Source organism: Silurus aristotelis, assembly GCF_946808225.1.
Source record: "Silurus aristotelis genome assembly, chromosome: 16".
Classification (NCBI taxonomy): Eukaryota; Metazoa; Chordata; class Actinopteri; order Siluriformes; family Siluridae; genus Silurus; species Silurus aristotelis.
The window spans coordinates 18,042,731-18,065,672 of NC_139589.1; the positions used below are offsets into that span (position 1 = coordinate 18,042,731).

The window sequence follows — 22,942 nt, forward strand, 5'->3', positions numbered from 1 at the left end:
GGAAAAACTACCTGTTTTTGCTGACAGCTGATAGTTCCAGCAATCAAACAATTTATAACTAATATAATAACTTAAGGGAAATTTGAATTTGAAAGCCAATGTTTATTTCCAAATACAGATTAGATATGAGTAAATCTTATATTTAAAATAGAATTTTGATAACATGTCTCTGGCATTGTTCAATGGGCCGTTACAAGTGTGAGGCCGGGGCATATTCAGCCCACGAGCCATAGTTTGGGGACCCCTGTACTAAATCATGGCTTAACATTTTCTTGATAACTAGTGAACTTTCTGTTAAAAAATCATGGACACCCCAGGCCAAAAACAGGTATATTTTTAAGTCTTGTGCATGCATGTTAATTTGTCAGGCGTAAGGCAGAGGAGGATCGCATGCGTAAGGAGGATGAAAAGGCCCGCAGGGAGCTCATCAAGCAGGAATATCTGCGCAGAAAACAGCAGGAACTGATGGAAGAACAGGGAGTGGCCAAGCCCCGCCCACACCGCAGGAGGCCTCGCCCCAAATCACTCCATCGTGGCCAATCCGGGAGCACTACCCGTATGAGAGTTTGGCCTCTATGGTGTCTATGATGCACAGTTTACAAAATGCTAAATAATGTGTTTGTTGTTGAGTTTTATAATTCTCTATCTATCCCTCTCTCTGTCTTTTCAGCTGTAAGTTTATGTGCTGCTCCATCTGGCTCCTCTCTTTCTTTGGCGTCTGCTGCTACTGAAGCAGAAAGCGTTGCCTCTGGAGGGGGTTCGCAGAGGTTGGTGAATCTCTGAGCACTGTGAGAAAAACAAAAGGATGATCGTGTGTAGACTGAGACTATATAATAAAAATGTTTGATTATTTTGTGGTAAAATTAACATACTTGACGTGTGTGTGTGTGTGTGTGTGTGTGTGTGACAGAGGTGAGTCAGTGGAGTCGTTTCCTATGTTAAGCCGTAATGCTAGCAGAAACATGGAGAGAGACTGGGACAACGGTTCGACTGCTTCCTCCATCGCCTCTACAGCAGAGTACAGTGGTAGAGTACAACACACACACACACACACACACACACACACACACAAACACACACACACATTAATACACTGAGCTAATTAATGCTATCTTACTAAAATCTTACCTTCACCACCATAAACAAAAGGAAATAAATGTATTTTAATTTAAAGCTGCAGTTATGTAAAATAAACAAATAAATAAATAACCTTTTTTTTTTTCAGAACCAGTAGAATGCTCCCAGTCAAATATTCCTATTCTTGTGGGGATTTAGTCTCCACCAAGATATAAACAGGGTTCCCACGGTTCATAGAATTATCTGTAATATCATGGAATATTAAATGGTCTATTCTAGACATTAAAAGGTAGAAAATTAGATTCATGGAATATCAGTGACTTTTTTTTCGCTTTAAATTTTAGTTTCCATTTATCAAAATGTACTATACCATTTTATCATTTCAGCACCATTTTATTCTCTTCCCACTCAGCAACTGATAATAACCTGTTCATGTACATTTCAAGAGCTTTGGCTACAAAATGTAAAACTTCAAAGACTGGGTGTTTAAATTAGACGACAGAAAAGATAAATGTAAAAGTTTATAAAACCACTATCGAGCTATTAAATATGTCAAGCCATGCAAACAGTAAGAAGCATGCTACCCCTATGCAGTAGAAAGGAGCATCTTCTTTCCAAGTGCCCATCACACGCAGCCTCCCCATATAGCTTCAAGAGAAAAGCAGTCAGCTAATGAATCCTCTCCCACCTCCAGCAGTGACACTAGTATGAGACACAGTTAAGCAGGTCTCGGCTAAACATTAGCAAAGACCCTGGAGCCTGAAATCTTGTGGTTCCTAAAGCTTACTGAGTCCCACTGGTCATACAGATCATTAGAACAAATTGGTATGTAGCTATCACTTTAGCTAGCTAGTTGTAATTAAAATTATTTTTAAAGTGTAGCCTATGCTAGGTAGCATTAATGGTCGCTGACAGAATTGAAAAAGTAGCTAATTAGGTTGCAAGCTAATTACTAATAACTCTTGACAAATTCTTAGCCTCTGCAACCGGTATTTACTTATGTATTTAAACTCATAGATTTGAGTAAATGAATCGTTATTTACAGTTTTGATCAATGTCGTATTAATGTTTAGGATAACTGAAAAGATTGACACGGCCCTTGCAAATAGAGGGGTTTAATATACTGTTTTTTGTCTGCTTAGTGCTCAGCATAGCAGTGGCATGTTTTTCCATTCATTATAGATCATGAAAATTCCGCTTTTTAGTAAGTGAAAGTCAGGGAAAAGTCAGGGAATTTGACATTTGGCTTATAGTGGGTTCCCTGTATAAAAACCAGCCCACTCACACAGAGACACACACATTCTGATAAAAAAATCTTCCTATGTGCTTGTTGTAGGTCTGAAGTTGTTTAAGGAGCCCAGCGCTAAGTCTAATAAGCTGATCATCCAGAATGCCATTGCCCACTGCTGTCTGGCTGGAAAGGTCAATGAAGCCCAGAAGAATGCTGTGTTAGAGGTGATCCATCTACTATTAACTGGACACACACACACACAATAAGTATCCCATATCCCAATTTGACAGTTTAAAGTTATAAAAACAGAAACAGAAACGTAATTTGCCAAAATTTCCAATTTTACAATGCCACAGCTATGACTGGGAGTCCAAGAGCGCTACAAAGATAGCCGTGTTCTCTATGTCTTAGGGATGGCATACTCTCAGTCTCTGACACTATCAAGCACAATTAAATGTTATTCTAAGTCCATTACACTGGAAATATTTCTGTGCAGGCTGTGCATCTGGTACCTGGGCCTTCAGTGGGGACTTACCCAACTTAATCCACCTCTTAATACCACCACTATCACGTCACAATTATAGAAACCATCAAAACCATACAAAAACTCAATATAACAGTGTGTGGCATTACAGAGAGAGACGCATTTCACATATGGAGGTAAATACCATTTTACTAAAGCAAGAAACCCAGTTAAGACTCCAAACCTCTACACTTCCACTGCAACTGTGCCAAGTACATCAACTGGAGCAGGTCAGAATCAATATTTTCCTAATAACATGACAAAAACATAAAAATGTAAATAAAATCCAACCTACTCACCAGAGATGCAGACTCATAATTTGCAGCGCTCCTCAGAGGCTGTAATCCAGTGGTACCGCTCGTATTCTCCGGTCTGGAAGTGGAGAACAAACCCGCTCCTGGGCTGAGACACACTAGCTAGCTTCGGGGTGGCAGACCTCCTCACGATGTCTAGCTTTTCTTGAAAATGTATTTTTAAGTATGTCCGAGACCAAATCAATTTCTCTTCCTCCATAGGCATAAAAAAGTCTAACTCAGATGTATTAATGTGTGCAGCGCTACAGACGTGTTTTGCCAGTCGAACTTGGCTGTAACAGTTTTCCTCTGACCAAACAATCAGAGGAGGGAAAAATGCTGATGCTATTCTGGGCCAGCTAGCTGGCCCTGTGAGGCGAATTTAAAATAGGATTGGTTTAAAAAACAGACCTATTGATAATATTCTTTATGGTCCTACGTGTTTTTAGTTTGAACTCTGATTAAAATAGGGCACTAATATTGTTGCTTGTTGTTTCCCCTAGGAAATCGAGCGCTGTGAAGCCAATCACCTGATGATCTTGTTCCGTGATGGAGGCTGCCAGTTCCGGGCCCTTTATGTGTTCTTGCCTGACACCGAAGAACTGACCAAGCTGTTGGGTACCGGGCCACGTGCCATAACTCGCAAAATGATCGAAACGCTCTTCAAGTACAGCTCAGACCGCAAGCAGTTTACCGTCATTCCGGCCAAGACGGTCTCGGCCAGTGTGGATGCCATCACCATCCATAATCACCTGTGGCAGCTCAAACGACACTGCTCCTCCAAGAGGAAATGAAAAACGTGACACATTTCTCTTGGCTCCTAATTAAGCTTCCATGGGCATCTTGTACAAACTTCTGGCCTTGTGTCACGCCACTGTCAACGGCCCACCAGCTGCATCACCACATATTTGCAGCTCAGACGGCTCAGCAACTTTAAAAGGAAGTGGCGCGCTCGTTTCTTGCACACCTATTAGCTCCGGAATCGTGCTTCCTTATTTGCTGTCTATTATATAGCTATTGTTCCACTCTTTGTTGTCATACTGAGTGCAGCTGATGGCCTGGGTGTTGTGCATGTTGAGCGTGTCTGTGCAGGTGAGCCTCACTGTCGAGATAAGATTTATCAACCAGAGCCGCGGAATCTTGATATCACCGCGCTGCCTTGATTTGCATATCGAGTTCTTAACTCCATCCTCACTGGTCACATGACCCTCAAAAGATGAGCACACCTGGCATTGAAGGAGTGGGGCATGTGTCTGACGGACAGTGATGCGAGTTAATATAAAAAGGATGTGTTCTATTTAGTTCAGTTGGATTTTTTTTTTTTTTTACAGCAGGTATTTTCTGCATGTGGCACTTTTTCAGTTTGGAAAAAGAGATGGGTTCTACTGTAGTATTATTTCACTTTAAACAGTCACACACCTGCACACACACACTGTGTGTCTGTGTGTGTTGGGTTTTCTGTTACCTCTATGCTGCTGATTTTTTCCATTAATAATGCTGACTATAGCAATGCACTATGACCAGCGGTATGTGCAAAACTGCAAACTGCAAAAGCACATGAAAAGGGGTGTATGTAAATGAGGTGTGTATATGTGTGTGTTTTGGAGTAGTTAGTGAGGTTGGATGCTGAAGTGGAGTCAGTACTGGCATTTGTGGATTACGTTATTCACAGTTTGAAAGCTTTTATCGTGGGACAGAAATGTATTTGTGTTCACAGTCTGATTGTCCTCTGCTTCACCCCCTCCTCTATTCAGGGTTGTCTTCTTTTTGGTGACCACTGACAGTATTGATGTACTTCTGCAATTCTTTACTGAGCAACATGATTGTCATGGGAACACTCTGGTTATGTTGAGTGGGTGTGTGTGCGTGTGTGTGTGTGTGTGCGCGTGCGCGTGCGCGTGTGTGTGTGCATGTGTGCAGTTTTTCTGTAAAAGCCTTTGCTTTACTTTTTCTTGTCTTTTTTTCACAGATTTATTTTAAAGAAGAGCCCTTGAAAATAAATGAATTATTCAAGCAATGTCAGTTGTGTATAAACATTGGTCTTGCTTTCATGTTTTTCCAGTGGTCTGCACAAAGTTCCACGAAGACAGAAACTCTGGATTATACTCCAAACCCTTATAAAATCATTTTGTATTTCTTTACTGTGTTCCCAGTGGCCTCACATTGCTTATAAAGTCCTGTATTTTTAGGAACAGTGGAAAAAATATGGGTAACTAAGAATTCATGGGGTTTATATGGTGCCAATATTTGTGAAAATAAATTTAGACCAGCCCAGGTCACATCAACAATCATGCTATGCACTACTGCCTCATAATTGGATGATCAGATAAGTGCATGAATGAGTAGGTGTACAGCTGTTAATAATAAAGTGCTCAGTGAAAGTATATTCAGGATCATTTAAAGCATCTGATAACTGATGTTGTTGGAGCAGTACAAGAAAAGATCTAATCTTAGTGTAAGCAAAAGACATTGAACATTTTCAGTTCTATACAGCCTACACAAAGTTTTAGATCGGTCCTGGGAAATGAGTTTGGAGCCCTACTCTTGTTCTTTGCTCCCATGGATATCAAACAATTGCAAACAACACGGTTTTTTTTTTAAATAAATAAATAGTTTACATTCTTTGTTGAATATGTGTTCCACAATTGTTGGCATCCTTTTAGGCATTTTTTTGTGCTAAACTAATAGCTCTGAAGAACACATGGCCATTAAGGTTTGCAGACTGCAGTACAAAATGATTATTTTTAACATATGTAATAAAACCAGAGATTAAGTGCGGATTAATTCAAATTTTACAATGCACTGTCAGCTGTATTTTTTCTGTTATTAATAGTATCAAACTATTATTGCAACAGCCATGTATACATCTCAATTTTTAGGATGTTTATATGTAAATAAAAACTCAAATTAAATCTCTTCATCATACAAAGCTATTGTGTACTTACAGAAAATATTATTAATCTGCTTGGTTTATATAGATTTAATTTATGATCTCTTTATGAATTTTGGAGGGCAAATTTTTTTGTGTGTGTGAATAGACTTCCAATGGAGAAACAGAAATCTTTCAGATTTGATTACAAATACCTTCATTTATGTTATAAAAATATGATTTAGGATTTTGGAATGACATGAGGGTGTGTAATTGATGACAATTTTCGTTTAGGGTTGAACTAACCGTGTTAGGTGTAAGGATAGAATTGCATTGGTACTTTTATCTTGAAGTTTGCATACCAACGTCCTAAAAAGCTATCTTTTTTTCTGTTATATAATTCTGTCTACACTACTCAAAGATAATGTCTCCTAATGCCTCAAATCGATGTTGACATCAGTTTGACCTGTATCCCACCACAATGTATAATTTCTCTTAACGATAAAATAGTTTATCTACATTTAATTCAATACTTGTTTATTTTAAATAGTGCTTTAACAATATATATTGTTTCAAAACAGCTTTACAAAAAAATGCATTTATCTATGTCAATTTATAGTAATGTGTTATTAGAGGTGACTGTGTAAATAGTATTATTCATAAGGCAGAAATTTACAGTTTTAAGGTAATACAAATCATGCAGTTAACGTCATGTGGTCAGTTAATCTAAAACAATGAACACGTTAAATCAATATTTACATGTTGTGATCATAACTATGTAAGGAAAATGTTTTCTTTTCAGAGTTGCCATAATGTGAAGTCCTCTCAGAGTTGGTGTCGCTCCTTCACAGGTGTTGGGCTAATCTGAAATGAATCTTAATTTACCAAGCCTAATATCTCATATTACTTATTATTACATATATTATTATATATTACATATATCGGATTACTTTTTAGATGCTCCATTGGTTTAAACCCTGAAAAGGAACAGGGTGAAGGTGGTATCCAAGAAGACAGTCAAACTTGTCCATAAATAGGCAGCAACTGTTTCCCCATGTGGCCACCATCATAAAAACCTTTTCGACTTTATTTGCGCCTTTGTTCAGTAATGAAAAGTCAGAGCGTTGTGTTCTGCAGCAATTGTAGATGTTTATGTGAAATTGCAGCATTCCGTTCTACAACCACCACTTTATGCAAACTCACAGCATTCTGTTCTGCAACCAAATGTTCGAAGTCTGAGTAGCGTCCTGCAAATTGTGTTCTTTTCAATTTCAATGGTGAAGTGGAAAAGATGTTAATGGATGCAATTTAAATATACTATTGGCTTTAATAAAAGCCTAAAGTTTTAAAGCCATCTTTTTTCTATGAGTCATTTGTGTTCAAGAAAATGTTTTACATTTTAGAATACAGAGTAAAAATCATAACTAACAAACATAAAGATCACATTCTACAGAATTGTAATACATTTTACAGTTATAACGTGTTTGAAATTACAGTAGGAAAGCTAAAAGAGTATAATGGCAACCAAACACCAGTGTTATACTGTACATCTTATATTTTCTACAGCACAGTACTGTAATATTTATTATGGTAATAAACTGTTGTTCCAAATTACAGTAGGCGCACTGTAGAATAACAGCTTAGTGCTGGCAAATCTAGCTGCAAGTTGTTTACTGTTAATTACCAGGATGTATTTTACAGTATAAGGTTTATATATGGGAGTGGCCATGGCAAGACCTTGATTTTATGGTCAGTAAACCATTTTCATGTTGATTTTAATGCATATTTTGGATCCTTCATGAAGATCCAACCATAGCCCATTTTAAGCTTTCTAGATGATAGTGATATTTGATTAGAGTCCATGATGCCTAGTATCCTAACAAATTGTCCAGGTCCTCTGTCAGAAAATCAGACCACATTTGAAACATTTGAAAGCCACTTTTCCATATGCCACCATTGTGTGCTAACATTAAGAAAGCAATCTGACCGATTGGCCAATATAAGGCTGATATAATACATGTAATCACATGGATTTTATGATTTATAATCACACTCTTGGTGCCACCCAACTAAAGATATTCCATGCTTCAATGCCATGCAATTCCCTCTGGCCACAGATAATTGGGACCAAATTCACCCTCCAACAAAACAATTATTGGAAACATTTATTTAAGTGTTTATCTGAAAGTTTGGCCTCCTCTGGCAGTAAAGCAACAAGGTTTACAAGTGCAAAATACACAAAAAGTATTGATCAGTATTTTTGTTGTTTAAATGTATTTATGTTTAAAATGACATTCACATGATTTACTTCATAGGAAAATGATGATATGTTTGCTTTTTTTTAAAGAGCAGGTCAAAGAAGATGGTGTAGAATGAAGGGCCCTTGGTAGTGTCTATTAAATTACTAGCAAGAGGCCAGTCATTTTCCTATCCATTGTATACTGCAGTATATGAACAAAAGTTTGTGGACACATGACCATAGGTTCCCATTCCACATTTAGTTGTTTCGGTGCAGTTTCTCTCTGGGTTTTTTTTTTCTTCAAACTCCACAAAATGGTCTGTGTAAAATGTAAGTATGCGTGTCTGCCTGACTGGCCACGTATCTATCGTACACTACATTATATGAACAAAGGTTTGTGGACACCTGACCATAGGTTCCCATTCCACATTTATTCCTTATTTGCTGTCATAATAGCATCCATTCTTTTGAGAAGATGTTTCACTAAATTTTGAGGTGTGCTTGTGGAGATTTGTGCTCATTTATCTACAAGGGTGTTATTAAAGTCAGGTACTGATATAGGTAAGGTAAGGAGAGGAGGCCTGGAGTGCACTCAGTGTTCTACTTCATTCCAAAGGTGTTCAGTAGGGTTGAGGTCAGAGTTCTACAGCAGGCCACTAAAGATCTTCCACTTCATGTAAACCATATGATCCAGCTGGATACTAAATCATGTTTGAGTTTCCTAGCTCGAGTAAAGGGAAAATGTAATGCTACTGTATCTAGACATCCTTTACAGTGCTCCAAAAGATAGGGGAAGAACAACATAGGGCTTAACATAAAATCAGGTGTTCCAATACATTTGTCCATATTCCAGTCAGTTGCCCAGTATTCCAAGGATTTTCCCTGATCCTGATCCTGATCAGGATAAAGCAGTTGCTGAAGGTGACTGAGCAATCTAATGTATGCAAATGTTCACTACACAAAAACAATGTAAAATATCCCATTTTAGTTTTATCCCATTTTGTTGGAAACCAAATGATTTGTCAGCACATTGGTCGGTATTTTTGTCTGGAAAACCTTTTGTTATGTGTAATTATATTATAAAAAAAACATGTTAGAGAATAGTCTACAAGTCTACGAACACCAATAGGTCTGTAAAAGATTGAAAGACCCCATCGAGATATAGACCAATAACAGTGGCAGGAAATGGAATAGATTTTGATTGGTCCAATCAGTGAAGAGCACTGCAGCTCGTAGCCCAACCCCTTCAGGTCCCCTTCAGCGGGTAGTGACGTCAGTGGTCTAAAATGGCGGTACCGAGTCGGCTTTGAAATGTTTACGTGCTGTTGGGTTTTTTGTAATTAAAAAAGTAAATATATATATTATTTACTGAGATTTTGCAGATAAACAGGATTACAAGGAACAAAAATGGATTCGGTGGTAGGGGAGGATCAAACGCTGCCGTTTGACATTAATGGAAGGTAGGCCGGTTCAGTTCTATTGAAAAATAACGACTACAGTGCGGGCTGTCTGTCTGTCTGTCTGTCTGTCCAACTCACTGACACACGGGGATTTTTTATCTTTATATATTTTATTTTTATATATTAAAGCGCATCAGAGCAAAACTGCAGACTGTCAGTGAGCTCACAAGCTTAGTTTATATAAAGTGACTTTGGCACAGAATTACATTTTACTGAGTCAGAAGCTTGCAAAACTAACTTCAGTACACAGCTGGCACATCTGTTTCATTTATAAACAGCAGATCAAACCATATAAGATTAATCAGCACATGAATAGATTCAAATAATAATAATAATAATAATAATAATAATAAGAGGAAAAAGAAATGCAACATAATTTGGACTCCACACAGTGAAATGACTCATTTGCAGTCAACGTGCAGACAGAAGCCATTGTACACAGCACAGCAAATAATCAGGAGGATTTCAATCTGGACAATAAATAAAACATTAAATTAAGTGTATTGCTAAAGTATTGGAAGAAGATGCGTTTGATACTGTCAGGTACAGCCGGAGGTTTTACATCAACGTTAAGTCATTGGCATTTGTATATTATATATTTATGCATGCATACATACATACATACATACATACATACATACATACATACATACAGACAGAGATAGCAGCACATTGCCAATTTTTGTTCATGAAATAAATCCTAGCAGTAATTAATTTATGGATAATTACTTCTCATATATATATATATATATATATATATATATATATATATATATATATATATATATATAATAAATTACATTAAATAAAGATTATTATTATTATGTTATTATTGTTATGTTAACGATATCATTGTTATATATATATTATATATCTGAATTGATTAAAGCCCGTTATATCACTGTATCAGTTTCATTCCGGCGCTTTAGACGGTGACACACGTCATATCCGGCGCGTTTTCCGGTTGCTCCGGCCTGACCTGACTGCGCAGTGACAGTTAGTTTGGTTCCCGCTCGTGCGTTCGCGTCGCGCGCTGTCACAACAAATAGCACGCAGCTACTGAGGAAGCGCCGCTAGTACGAGTTTCAGACAGAAAAAAAAGAGGAAATTAGCGCAAGGCGAAGCGGAAACGCTGTCCTTCTGTGTCAAGTCTTTTCTCTCACCATGACAGTTATCCAGTAGGTATGTAAATTTGATAATCAGACATTCAATATTGGTCATATTGGGTTATTACATCCAGGCTGCGTCCCAAACCTCGTAAAGTTGAGATGTAGTAATTTATAATAGAACACCTCTAACGGGAACGGGTTAGTGCCCGCGGGTTGTCATGGCTACTATGTAAAAAGTTTTTATCTGAAAGCAAATAAAAACAACGGTATATAAATTGTACTTGAACTTGCTTTGGAACTATTTATTTCGATGTTAACTCTGTAATCTGGTTTCATCCCATTCGGCGTCTTGTTTCTACTCTGTAGTTTGCTAGTGTGCGACTTCTAGACTTCACAGAGTGGAAAAGCGATGTGCGAGTGATGTGAGGTTTAGAGGAAGATGTGTGAAAGATATGTGTGATGTATGGAAGATGTTTAAACAGCGTTTCTTGCTGTTCTAAATGACCTGCAGGATCAAGCGCATATAGTAAGGTGAGAATGATCTGAGTCCTCGCTGTCCTTATGGTGCTGATGAATAAGTAAACGAGTTGTTAGTGTTGATGATGTTATGATTATTAACACACAGGTAAATTGATAGTGGGGGGGGGGTGCAGTTTATACTGTCACACGACACTCCGATTTTATTTAGCACTTGTTCATGTAGCTTTTAATGAGTTTTCTATTTTCCTCGGGTCCCGTTCTGTGATGGTGTACAAGGTCTTGTGTGTGTTTTCACCGGAAAGGAAGTAGGGTGTTTAGAGTCACTGTGAGGAAGCGGTGAGAGAGGCTTCTGTACACACACACACAACAATCACAAAACCATAACAGTCACACAACCATAATTTCTGTGTTTGGCAGGGATCTGCTGAATTATATACAGAAATGCACCAACCTGTTACTAAAAACTGAATGAAAGAATGAATGTTAAACAAGGAGAGAGAGAGAGAGAGAGAGAGAGAGAGGGAGAGAGAGAGAGAGAGAGGGGGAGATCACTGTACAAAATTCTTATAAAAAATTAAAGTTGTGTTAACAATGATGCATTTAAAAAAAAAAAAAAACATTTATATAGGTGCTGTGGCCGATTATAAAAAGACGAATTCAGTTACAAAGTTAAAATGCCAAGCAAACGTTTAGCATCCAGGGTTGATGTTAAAGAAGAAGGATTTTATTCAGTAAATAGAAAGTCAGGCAGTTCAATGGAAGCTATGCACAATCTTTATATTCCCTCTTCTGCAACCTGTGCAATGGCCATCACTAATACCAGACAGAGAGATGGCACTATTGCCTCATCCGCCACCTGTTATTTTCGGACAGCTTGGTTCTTTCAGTGTTTTAAAATCCTATTGGCAGAACCAATCCATTACTTGGTTTATTTATTTTTTATTATTATTTTTTTTAAAGTAAAGTGATTTATTCATGGTCCAAGCTTTGGCCTGTTCATGACTCTCTAACGGAAACCACCTCAAACCCTGACCATCTATTTTTCCGACACATCTATTACTCTTGACTAATCACCCCATCAGAAGTAAAACTCGAAGCACATTCTGCTCAATGATGCTTTAAATATGCTGATTCTAATCACACAATTATGTTATTAAAAACACTGATTTGCCAGAGTACCATGAAAATGCATGATAGAAACACATGATAATGCAAAAGGGTAAAAATGTCAGTGTCATATTTTCAATAAAATCCTAATATCAGAATTTGACATACTTATTATGAATAATTATATCCTTGTAGTAACTGGTAGACTACAGCCTTTTGGTGATGTGATATATATATATATATATATATATAGGAATGATCAGAGGGACAGACTTCCAACATTTGTGTATGGAACATTAAAAAGGTCATATTGTTCCATCATCTGCTTTCTTCTACTACTGCCAACAATAATAATGAATTGATTATCAAAATAATCGTTAGTTGCAGCCCTAGTTTTGTTGTGAAGATATAAGCATCTAGAATGTAATACATTACATTTTCATTCATTCATTCATTTTCTCCCGCTTATCCGTAATCCGGGTCGCGGGGGCAGCAGTCTAAGCAGGCCCCCGCCTTCGACTGCTGCCCAATCCTCACAGCACCATCCCTTACGGTCCCTCCTGCAGGTGGTGAGCCCACGGGAAGGCAGCCCCACGTCACTCCGACGTCACGGACCTTGATATTTCCCTCGTAAGGGACCCCCGGAGCATAGAGGGTTAAGGGCCTTGCTCAAGGGCCCAAGAGTGGCAGCTTGGCGAAACCGGGGCTTGAACCTTCCGATCGGCAACCCAGCGCCTTAACCGCTGGAGCCACCACTCCCCCTCATTTCATTTTGTATAATAATTAAGTAATATATGCATAAATAAAATATACAAACATTGAAAAAAGGCATTTGAACGTAGTAAAGCCGCAGTAAATTTACAGTAAAGTTACTGTTGTAGTAGACAAATGCCAAATGACAAACAGGTTTAAAAAGAAAGTAAAAAATATGTATTGTGTATAAAAGCATATAATTCGCTGAAAATGACAACAGTGACTTAAAAATAGAATCGTTTACTGCTGCTGTTATTTGCTGCTTTTAGATTTAGTGTTTGTTGAATCCATCACTATGTCGTAAGTGAGCTGATTGTGCAACCTGATGCTCTCGAGTCACGCCAGAACAGATCCAGTGCGACTGTCCCGAAGTCAGAAAAACAAACAGTTTACACAATAGCACTTCATTATACTGCACAATTTTCACATGATGAGGATGATACAGTTTTTGCTCACTGTGCTGCTGTTTTTTTTTGGTTTTTTTTGTTTTTTTTGGGAGGGGTAAGAGAAATTATTAAACAAGCCTACAATTAAAAACCTTTTCATTGCCCCAGAGTCCAGTAGTAGCATGCGTTCCCCTCACTCTATTCATGCAGCTGTTAGCAATGGGTATGGCAGAAATACAAGAAGAAAAGCTTAGTCATTATGAGGAGTATCTGCCTTTTTTTGTCCATGCAATGTAATTAAAGCACAACTTGCACAGAAGTTGCACACATAAATCACTTAATTTGCAAATATAATAATGTATAAATATAATTGTTCTATCATAATAGTACATTTACTTTTCCAAATTCACTCAGATCTTTCAGTTTATTACAGGATTTGTTCAAATCCCTTCTTTTTTTTTCAGTTCTCATATATGATCCAGCATATTTTGGTGAAATTAGTTTATTGCAGTTTAGAGTAATCTTAATTATAAATAAAATCCTAATTAATTTATTTTCACTGTTATGTAAAAATTGATTATATGCTCAGGATCGAAACATGATAAGAAATTATAGTAAAACATTCTAAACTGAATCAAAACCTGGCTAGCCAAATGTAGTTACTAAAACATCCTGCAGGTAAAAGTGCACGTCCAACTATCCAATGGTTTTATTCATTTGAGCAACCTCGGATCCAATCTCAGCTTGCCTGCTTATAAATTACTGAATGTTTCATGTCTATTAGAAATACATTATATGGATAAACATATTGGGACACCTGACATTTCCAGCCATATGTGGCTCTTCCCCAAACTGTTACCACAAAGTTGGAGGCCCACAGGATGTCTTTTGTGTTCCAGAATGACAGCGTCCAGGCGTTTGGACTTTGGATCAATAGGTCAAGTTGAAATCCCAGTACAGATGCTCCTCACTTTACGAACATTCATTTTACGAACTTTCGCAGATACGAACAAACTTGTCCTCAAAGTTAAATTTGTTTGGAGTCGAAAAAATTCAAAATGAAAGAGAGCCGCCGCGAGCTAGTTGTCGACCGTAACGAGTCTACATGATGCGCACTGGACTAGGGCCAATGAATTGTTTCAAGCACATTTTTTTTATGAATGAATTCATTTTTTTTTATTAATTTTAATGTATTAATTCAAAATATTGTATACAGTATTTCGATTTGCTTTAGTGTATTTTATTATAGCTATTTCATCATTAGGAGGTATGTGTAGTCAAAAACAATCACAGTAACAACTTGTGAACAAATTCATGCTATGAACGGTCGTTGTGTACATAAATAGTTTGTAAGGTGGGGAGCGTCTGTACTATCAAGCTTTTACTGCTGGGCCCAATTGTATTAACTTGAGGTCACTCCAGGTTTCTCTGGATAAGGGCATCTGCCAAATGCCATAAATGTAAATGAGTGGCCTGCTGTTGAGCTGTGATCTCAACCCCTCTGAACACCTTTAGAATTAATTTAAATTTGGGGAGCTGACTGCACCCCAGACCATCTTACCTTACCTCAGTCCCAGACTTTAATACATCATTGTGGCTGAATGAGCACAAATCTCCACAACCACAAAATCTAGTAGAACATCTTCCCAGATGTTTGGAGGTTATTATAATAAAAATAAATTGGGACTAAATGCTGAATGGGATAATCAAGAAATACATACGAACCTTATGGTCAGGTGTCCACAAATCTTGATTCAAATAGTAAACGTATATGATGGTACATTGAAGCTTTCCAAAAGCATATGACCTGTAAATAAGTGACTAGTGGGGAGGAGCTTGTTGTGGGTTTATTGTTTTACATTCAAATCACTATTCCTTTCTACACAACCTTCATGAATAATGGTTGTTGTGAAGCAAAGTTCATAATCCATGCAGTTGGGCGGTCCCATCTCATATCATCTATGATGTATTGGTTGAGTTCCTACGCCATAATGAAAATTTTGTCATCCAACGGACGATGTAGATGATGTTGACATGATGATAATGAGATGTTTATGACTTGGTTTGAATGTTTCTAAACTGTTTTGAAGTTAGTTCATGGTTTGAAACATTATATGCACTTTGACAGAGTTTTGTTTTTCTCTCTCTCTCTCTCTCTCTCTTTTTTTTTTTTTTTTTTTTAAAGCTACAACATTTTCATTAGTTTTTCCTATTGTTGTTAGATTATAAACCCTGTGAATGTTGTTTGCACTTTTTTTTTTTTTTTTTTTTTTTTTTTTTTTTACTGAAATTTGAATTTGTATGTGTTTGTAATGCTCTAAATACTACGATGTGCCTTGTGGTAAAAAATGCTACTCTTTTTATTTTGTCATTTATATAGACAATTTCAACGACCTTTTGTTCATGTGAGTAAGTGACATCTGACCTTTCTGGACAGCTAACGTGCACGTTCAAAACATTGCTCAGAGACGACTTACACACAGTGATATTGCGACAAATGATTTATTCTTGCGAATAAAAATGTCAAAATTAAAACTAGGAACATGTTGGTCATGCTCTCTCAGACCAGGCACTAATTTGCTGTCGGAAAACGAAAGTGTTTACATTACTGAAAGAAAAAACACCAATGTGACGCTTGGATTGCAGCAGTGAAGAGAGAGGGCTGGATACTGACTAGCAACTCGTGGATATGTGCTTTTATGAAAAACCAACACCACCTGATGAATTAGACACGTTAGCCAGCATTGAATTGCATGCACCTTCTTGTTTATTCGTAACCACACACAGATAAAGCAGTCAATCCCTCTCACACACAATGTTCTATCGCAACATGGCTTACACACTTCACCTAATCTAACAACCATTCGAGAACGTATGAAATAATTATGTACGCAGTAAGTTATGATGGAACACAATTCATTTTGAAACTGCTTGTTCTACCACTGCAATTAGGTTACCGACAAGGGGCTCAAAAATTCAATATTTGGTTTATTGAACATGGTGAAACTCATGGCCACAGTGGATTAAACACTGCACCTCATCTCTTTCTGTACACTCTCACAACTCCCACCCTATTCCAAATCACTGGTATTATCTCCAGATCTTATTTACAGTTGTAGTACATCATTTATAACCTTCAATTTCACTCCCCACAATTAAAAAGAATTCCGTTAGCACTGTGCTTTAATATTAGCGTAGACATACAGATTTACCAGGCCATGCAAGTGCAATGCACACTAATACGCTCTCCAGTTACCATAGCAACCAACCAAACAGCACGTTTTTTAAAAGCTTTGAACTTTCTCCGATCGTCACCAAACCCTAGATCATACTAACTGTATGAGGTAACATTCTCGACTTTTCCGCTGAGGAAGCAATTTTAGACATCCAGATTACTATCAATCTTTACGCTTTTCTCGTGTAGACGCAATCGGTTTCAACCAGATTATAATACACATCTGGATACGGTACTTCAGGTAAACGCTTAATGTTCTGAGTAAATTTTATGTTATCATCTATTATTATATATTAAACACGGTAACTGTTTATATCTGTTATATCTAAAAAAAAAAAAAAAATGTGCTAGTCATTTTGTTTTGACAGCTACGTGATTTAAATATGTCGCCAACCGAAGTGCTTTACACAGGGCTCCAGACTGCGACTCAAATGGTCTCATATTTTTGACTAGATCGCGCCATCTGCGACCATATAAATGTACACGTTATAAACGTTAAATCCGCATGTTATGGCTTTTTATGTGCGTGTTCTGTAAGGAATGGCCTGTCACATAATGTGTTGACGTAATAAACTAAGGCGCATGCGCCGCGTTAAAGCGCCAAAATAACCGGGAAGTTAAAGCAAAACTCACCTTTCCGCATCAGGAAAAACATGTCGGAACCAAAAAATATCAGACTTTTCCAAACAGTCTCCATCTCCGTCCAACTCTTCCGCTGATGACACACGTGTTGGTAAAAAAAAGCAGCCTGCAGTTGTGCCAGTGTTGGAGAGGGAGAGCGACCATCTTTCTCTATCAGACAGTGGAAACATAAATAAAATGTGACAAAATACATTTGAAAACTTTTTGGTTTCAAAAGTTTTCATGGCTGAGGTTTGATCACGAGACGCAGAAAATGTGCGACTTCTGCTCTAAAGCGGGCAGAGGAATTGCGGGGAAACTGATTTCATTACCGGAACAGATGATTTCAATAAGAGACAGTAAGAAAACACAGCATAGTCAAAATCATAAAAATGCTCGTGATCACATAATCGCAGGAGCGCCACAGAAAACACCGTATGATCGCTTCAGTTCCCAGGCCATGCTGTAAAAATATTGCACACGACAGGATGACTAGAAGTGAATGATACATTTTTTTTTAAGTTTAAAATATAATTTAGCGCCTGTTGTTTTCCTCATAGGAGCCAATGGTTTCTTATTTGTTAATTTATTTTGTCTGGAGCCCTGCTTTAGGGAGACATGCACAATATCAACACAGCTCATTTGTTATTGTTGACATCTTTAAAATACTCTATAGTTACTGCAAGAAATACCTTTACATATAATGACATAGTTTGGAGGCAATATAATTGCTATTTATTTAAGTCAAGATTTTAATTGTTATACTTATGGAAGAGAAATTTTATAAAAGAACAAACATGAGATGGAAAATAGACCCAAATTCTTGAATTGGTAGATACATTTTTATCGAATTGTATAAGCTCGTCTGCTTGTATGCCTTTGGATCAGTCAGTGAATAACATCCAGTACTGTGTGTGTGTGCCTGTGTGTGCCATGGAGCAGTATTTACAAGCACCATGAAAAAGCCCCACTACATTTAGAAGGGTGTGTGCATGCGCGTGTGTCTTACGAAACTGCAGTGTTGAATGGTTTATTGTGTATTTAATTTAATGAGTGAGTCTTTGTATTTTCCGAGCTTGTGTGCATGTGTGGGTATTTGTGTGTTAAACCAACTCTGATAATTTGTGCTTATTTCTACAGCTGTAGACTCCCGGACTCGCTGAACAGTGCAGACATCACTATTGACAACATGACAGGTAACCCACAAAAACACACACGTAATTATTTCAATATGATCCAACTGAGTGGGAGAGAGAGTGCCATGTGGACAGCTGGAACCATAAACTGGTGTAGCTCGAATGTTAGTGTCTTTTTTCATCAACTACTTCTTCCGGTCTTCTCTGTTTTTCAGCTCCCCTATTCCCTGGGCAGAAGATGTCTCCAACCAAAGCCATGACCATGAAAGACTACGAGAATGTAAGCAGAACCTACACAAATAATGTTGTCGAACACCCTGCCATAAGTAGCACATAATGTTACTCTTATTATCTGTCTGTCTGTCTGTCTGTCTGTCTGTCTGTCTGTCTATCTATCTATCTATCTATCTATCTATCTATCTATCTATCTATCTATCTATCTATCTATCTATCTATCTATCTATCTATCTATCTATCTATCTATCTGATAGTTTATTTGCACTGAATGTAGGAAACAATTAAAGTTTGTAGCTATAAATTTCTGACTTCCATCTAGGAAAAAACAACCACTATAATGTGTTGCTGTAAAAGCATCTCAACATATTTCAATCTTAAAATTTTTTTTAATAAGTTTATTTGAATGAGATGCTTGTTATTAATTACTAAGGCATGTTAGAAGTACTAGCATTTCTTTTTTAATAATTTGCTTTCACATGGATCTTCAAAAGCTCGAGGATTCCAGAATGATGTGGGTTTTTTTTTTTATCAATGATGGGGCACTCTGGTTTCTTGTAAAGAGTATGTATGGGATTGGGCTTGTCCATTTAAGGTACTGTTGGTAATCCATGAAAAGAGATTTTTTTTAAACGATGAAGTCTGATCTAATTAGATCACAGCCGAATGTGTCTGCTTCATTTTCATTCTCACTGTATCTCTCTCTCAGTTTGGCATTCCAATATATATTGGATGTAATGGGTTCTGAGTGTTAGTACAAATATATAACACCTCATTAAATATTCAATTTCCTTATATTTTGTTCATTTTCTGGTTATGTTTTTTGCTTGTCTTTGTTATGGTGGTATTATTTGAATCTCTGAGTCTGTTTTAATCTGTTTCTGATCCTCTCTTCTTTCTGATTCCCCCCCCCCCCTCTCTGCCCCAGATGTTGGCATACTGTTGTGCAATTTACACCCCTCATCCACACCCCAGACAAATACATACACACAAACACACACACACACACACACACACACACACACACACACACACACACACACACACACACACACACACACACACACACACACACACACACACACACACACACAGAGTGGCTGGTAGACTGTCAAATCATCCCCCTTTTCTGTGTAGCCTAATTGTACCCTCATTGGTCATGTTTATTCATGTGTGGTTAGACTAGTCCTGAAAAGGTCTGAAAATTAAACCCGAAAAAAAAGTTGTTAATGTTAAACACGTTATACATAAATGATCGTGTGACAGAAAGTTTTTTTTTTTCTGTGTTTATAGCAAATTACAGCTCTGAAAAAAGAGAACTTTAACTTGAAGCTAAGAATCTACTTCCTGGAGGAGCACGTGCAGCAAAAATGTGACGATTCTACCGAAGAACTTTACAAAACGGTGACAAGCGCATCCAGACACACACTCGCACATGAAACAATACTCACTGTTGTGTCTTCTGGACAACAACCAAATAATGAAATAATGTGTGTGTGTCTTGAATCCTGTGTTGTTTCTGTGGATGTGTGTAGAACATTGAGTTGAAGGTGGAGGTGGAATCTATGAAGAGAGACCTTGCTGAAAAACAGGAACTGCTCGTGTCTGCATCGTAAGTCCCGCCCCTCGTCCTGTCAATCAAAGCAGCTGTTTTCTCAATGACAATTTTCTTTTCTACATCAGTAAAATTTGCATTAGGTGAAAACACATAAGAGATGCATGCATGTCTGTTTTTAATGTGTGTGTTTAGGAAAGCATTAGAGAGTTTAGCGAACAGAGATTCAGGAGAAGGCCTGAGGGAGCGTTCTCAGAGAGAGATGAATTCACTCAGAGAAGCATTCGATGCCCGGATAAAAGATTTGGAAGAGGTAATATACACAAACACATGAGGAAAGCTGTACTATTTTTTTTCTTTATAGTTGTGCAATAATAAAAATAAATGTTTACTGGGATGTAAACCAATTTATGATTCTTACTTTTTTTTCCCCTTCTTTTTCTTTCCAGTCTCTGCGTTGTGCAGAGGAAGAAGTAGAGAAGATGGCTACAATTGCTGAGCAAGAGAAGTTGAGAAGTCTAGGTTTGGAGAAAGAACTCAAAGCTGCTGTTCAATCAGGACCTTCGCACAGTGCTGGCTCCGCCCCTGAGCTTGATCACAAACTACAGGAGGCTCTGCAGGAGAAAGACCAGTGAGCAAAATCACAAATTAACATGTCTTTTACAAGTAGCGACTTAACTCATAAAATATTGCGTGTGGGATGCAAACACACAAGGCTCGTGGATAGAAAGGTTATATAGATTCAAAATTAAACATTCCTGACATATGTGCTTCTTCTCCAAACTGTTACAACAAAGCTGGAGTCACACAATTGTATCAGATGTCAGAAAAGCTTGGGATGAACTGGAACACTGATTGCACCCCAGGCCTTCTCACCCTACATAATTACCTGATTTTATAAAATCTGATTGTGGCAAATGAACACAAATGTCCACAAGAACATGCCAAAATCTAGTGGAACATCTTTCTAGAAGAGTGAAGGGAATTATATGAGCACTAAATGTGATATATATAAATAAATATAAATATATATTTGGGACTAAATGTGAAATGCGATGCTCAAAAAGCACACGCCATACTTATGACCAGGTGTCCGCAAACTTTTGGCAATATAGTGTATCTAAAACATATCCTGGATATGATCAGGGTTGCTGCTTTGGCCATTTTGCAGTATTAAGTGAAAAAGTACTGAGAGGTCACATCACAGTGCAGACAACAGCATAACTTTAATCTGCTTTCAACTTTAATAATGTTACTAACAAAAAAGAGATTTGCTTTTCTATTTATTATATAACACCCCATAAATTAGGCTTTTTCATCATTTATATATTTAACACTGAATATTTGAATCATATTTCTCTGCTCTGATTTTGTGTCTGTATGTAACTACGAAGCACTCCACGTTTTGAACATTTCAGAACTGATATAAAAGCATGTAAAATAACACTTTTGTGTTTAATGTACTGGGTGTGGCTGCTTCTTTCTTGTGTAGGCTGATTGAGCACTTTAAGGAATCCATTAAAAACCAGAATGCTCTGATTGAAGAGCTTCAGAAGAAAGACCAGTACCAGCCTATCGCAGAGCAGGTGGTTCAGCTTAACACACTGATTGACCAAAAGAATGCAGAAGTACAGGTCAGTTTATTGTCACTCTGAGGGCTTTAATTGTATTAACTCATCAAATGAACATGCAGTACATTTTTATATACACTGCTGGAATATAAAAAAAAACAAAAGAATCCTCTATTTTGTTCATTGCTCCTACAGGCTCTGAAAGACGAATTAGATCGTGAGCGAGAAAAAGCAGAGAAGGAGAACAAGGTGAGGGAAATGTTGTGTGTACATTTAAAAGACTAAAGCATTCTCCGAGGTTCAAAGGGAAAATAGGAGACAGTAAGCAAGGCTTGGCAAAACTCGAAAAGGAGCTCTTTATTTTCCATATTTCCAATTTTTTCACATTTATTTTTTAAATACACATCTGACTTTATCCTTGCTGGCACTTAGTAAAACACAGAAAACTTATTCGACCCAGTCCATTCACAAACTGGTGCTTCAGCACACCCCCACTTCCAAAATATTAGGAACTTGAAACAATTTCAATTTTAAAATTATATATAAAATGCCATTCATTCTGTAGCAGCCATGTTTGTATTTGCCTTGAGTGTGTAGTGTTAAAGTGCTTGTAGAACTAGGTTTGTTAAGCATGTATGAACTGACAAGTTGTTCAATAACGCAAAAGGTAGGATATTTTTATGTATGTGTGTATATGTATATATGTATATGTACAGGTTATGCTATATGCCTCCATATTGTGCACAATGTTCGGTTGAATGTTTGTGCGTGTGTGTTGTTGTTGTGGTTGTCATGTGTCTTGCAGTGAGAGGACTCTAATCTCCCACAACGATCAGATTTGCTACTGGTTAAAAGAAATTATTAGACACAGACACACAGTATTCACCAGTGTTTTTTTTTTTTCCTGTTTAAGAGAAAACCCTTATTTAGCACAATGTTTTGTTACCGGTAATCAATCATTTGAATGAAAAAGTAAAACCCACATGTTTAGTAGTATTATTAGTAGTATCTCTTAAATGGACACTGTTCATATTAGTCATTTGCTTTTTTCTTTGTGATTGTA

The 22,942-nt window shown here is 37.4% G+C and overlaps 2 protein-coding genes and 1 long non-coding RNA gene across 42 annotated transcripts in view; 2 read left to right on the top strand and 1 right to left on the bottom strand.

Annotated features, from left to right (window-relative positions):
• The window catches only part of camsap1a (calmodulin regulated spectrin-associated protein 1a), a 33,758-nt gene extending 28,617 nt beyond the window's left edge, over positions 1–5,141 (top strand). For 7 of the 9 annotated variants that reach the window (XM_083563881.1, XM_083563883.1, XM_083563880.1 and 4 more), the window contains 5 exons: positions 369–556; positions 671–767; positions 911–1,026; positions 2,414–2,532; positions 3,628–5,141. In XM_083563881.1, the coding sequence (XP_083420007.1) occupies positions 369–556; positions 671–767; positions 911–1,026; positions 2,414–2,532; positions 3,628–3,918 (811 nt within the window). In that variant the 3' untranslated portion in view covers positions 3,919–5,141. Of the gene's footprint in view, positions 1–368; positions 557–670; positions 789–910; positions 1,027–2,413; positions 2,533–3,627 lie in introns of all 9 variants that reach the window. The other 2 variants (XR_014537134.1, XR_014537135.1) reach the window with 1 other exon arrangement.
• The window catches only part of LOC310738697, a 159,053-nt gene extending 137,259 nt beyond the window's left edge, over positions 1–21,794 (bottom strand). Inside the window, exon 1 of the long non-coding RNA XR_014537137.1 lies at positions 21,388–21,794. This is a non-coding gene — a long non-coding RNA (uncharacterized lncRNA). The remainder of the gene's footprint in view (positions 1–21,387) is intronic.
• The window catches only part of cdk5rap2 (CDK5 regulatory subunit associated protein 2), a 48,696-nt gene continuing 35,250 nt past the window's right edge, over positions 9,497–22,942 (top strand). For 27 of the 32 annotated variants that reach the window (XM_083563840.1, XM_083563844.1, XM_083563867.1 and 24 more), the window contains exons 1-9: positions 9,497–9,692; positions 18,524–18,579; positions 18,735–18,799; positions 20,047–20,157; positions 20,289–20,365; positions 20,504–20,621; positions 20,758–20,939; positions 21,801–21,942; positions 22,075–22,128. In XM_083563840.1, coding sequence (XP_083419966.1) covers positions 9,640–9,692; positions 18,524–18,579; positions 18,735–18,799; positions 20,047–20,157; positions 20,289–20,365; positions 20,504–20,621; positions 20,758–20,939; positions 21,801–21,942; positions 22,075–22,128 — 858 coding nt within the window. In that variant the 5' untranslated portion in view covers positions 9,497–9,639. Of the gene's footprint in view, positions 9,693–10,626; positions 10,875–15,911; positions 15,937–18,523; positions 18,580–18,734; positions 18,800–20,046; positions 20,158–20,288; positions 20,366–20,503; positions 20,622–20,757; positions 20,940–21,800; positions 21,943–22,074; positions 22,129–22,942 lie in introns of those variants that run through there. The other 5 variants (XM_083563870.1, XM_083563863.1, XM_083563871.1 and 2 more) reach the window with 4 other exon arrangements.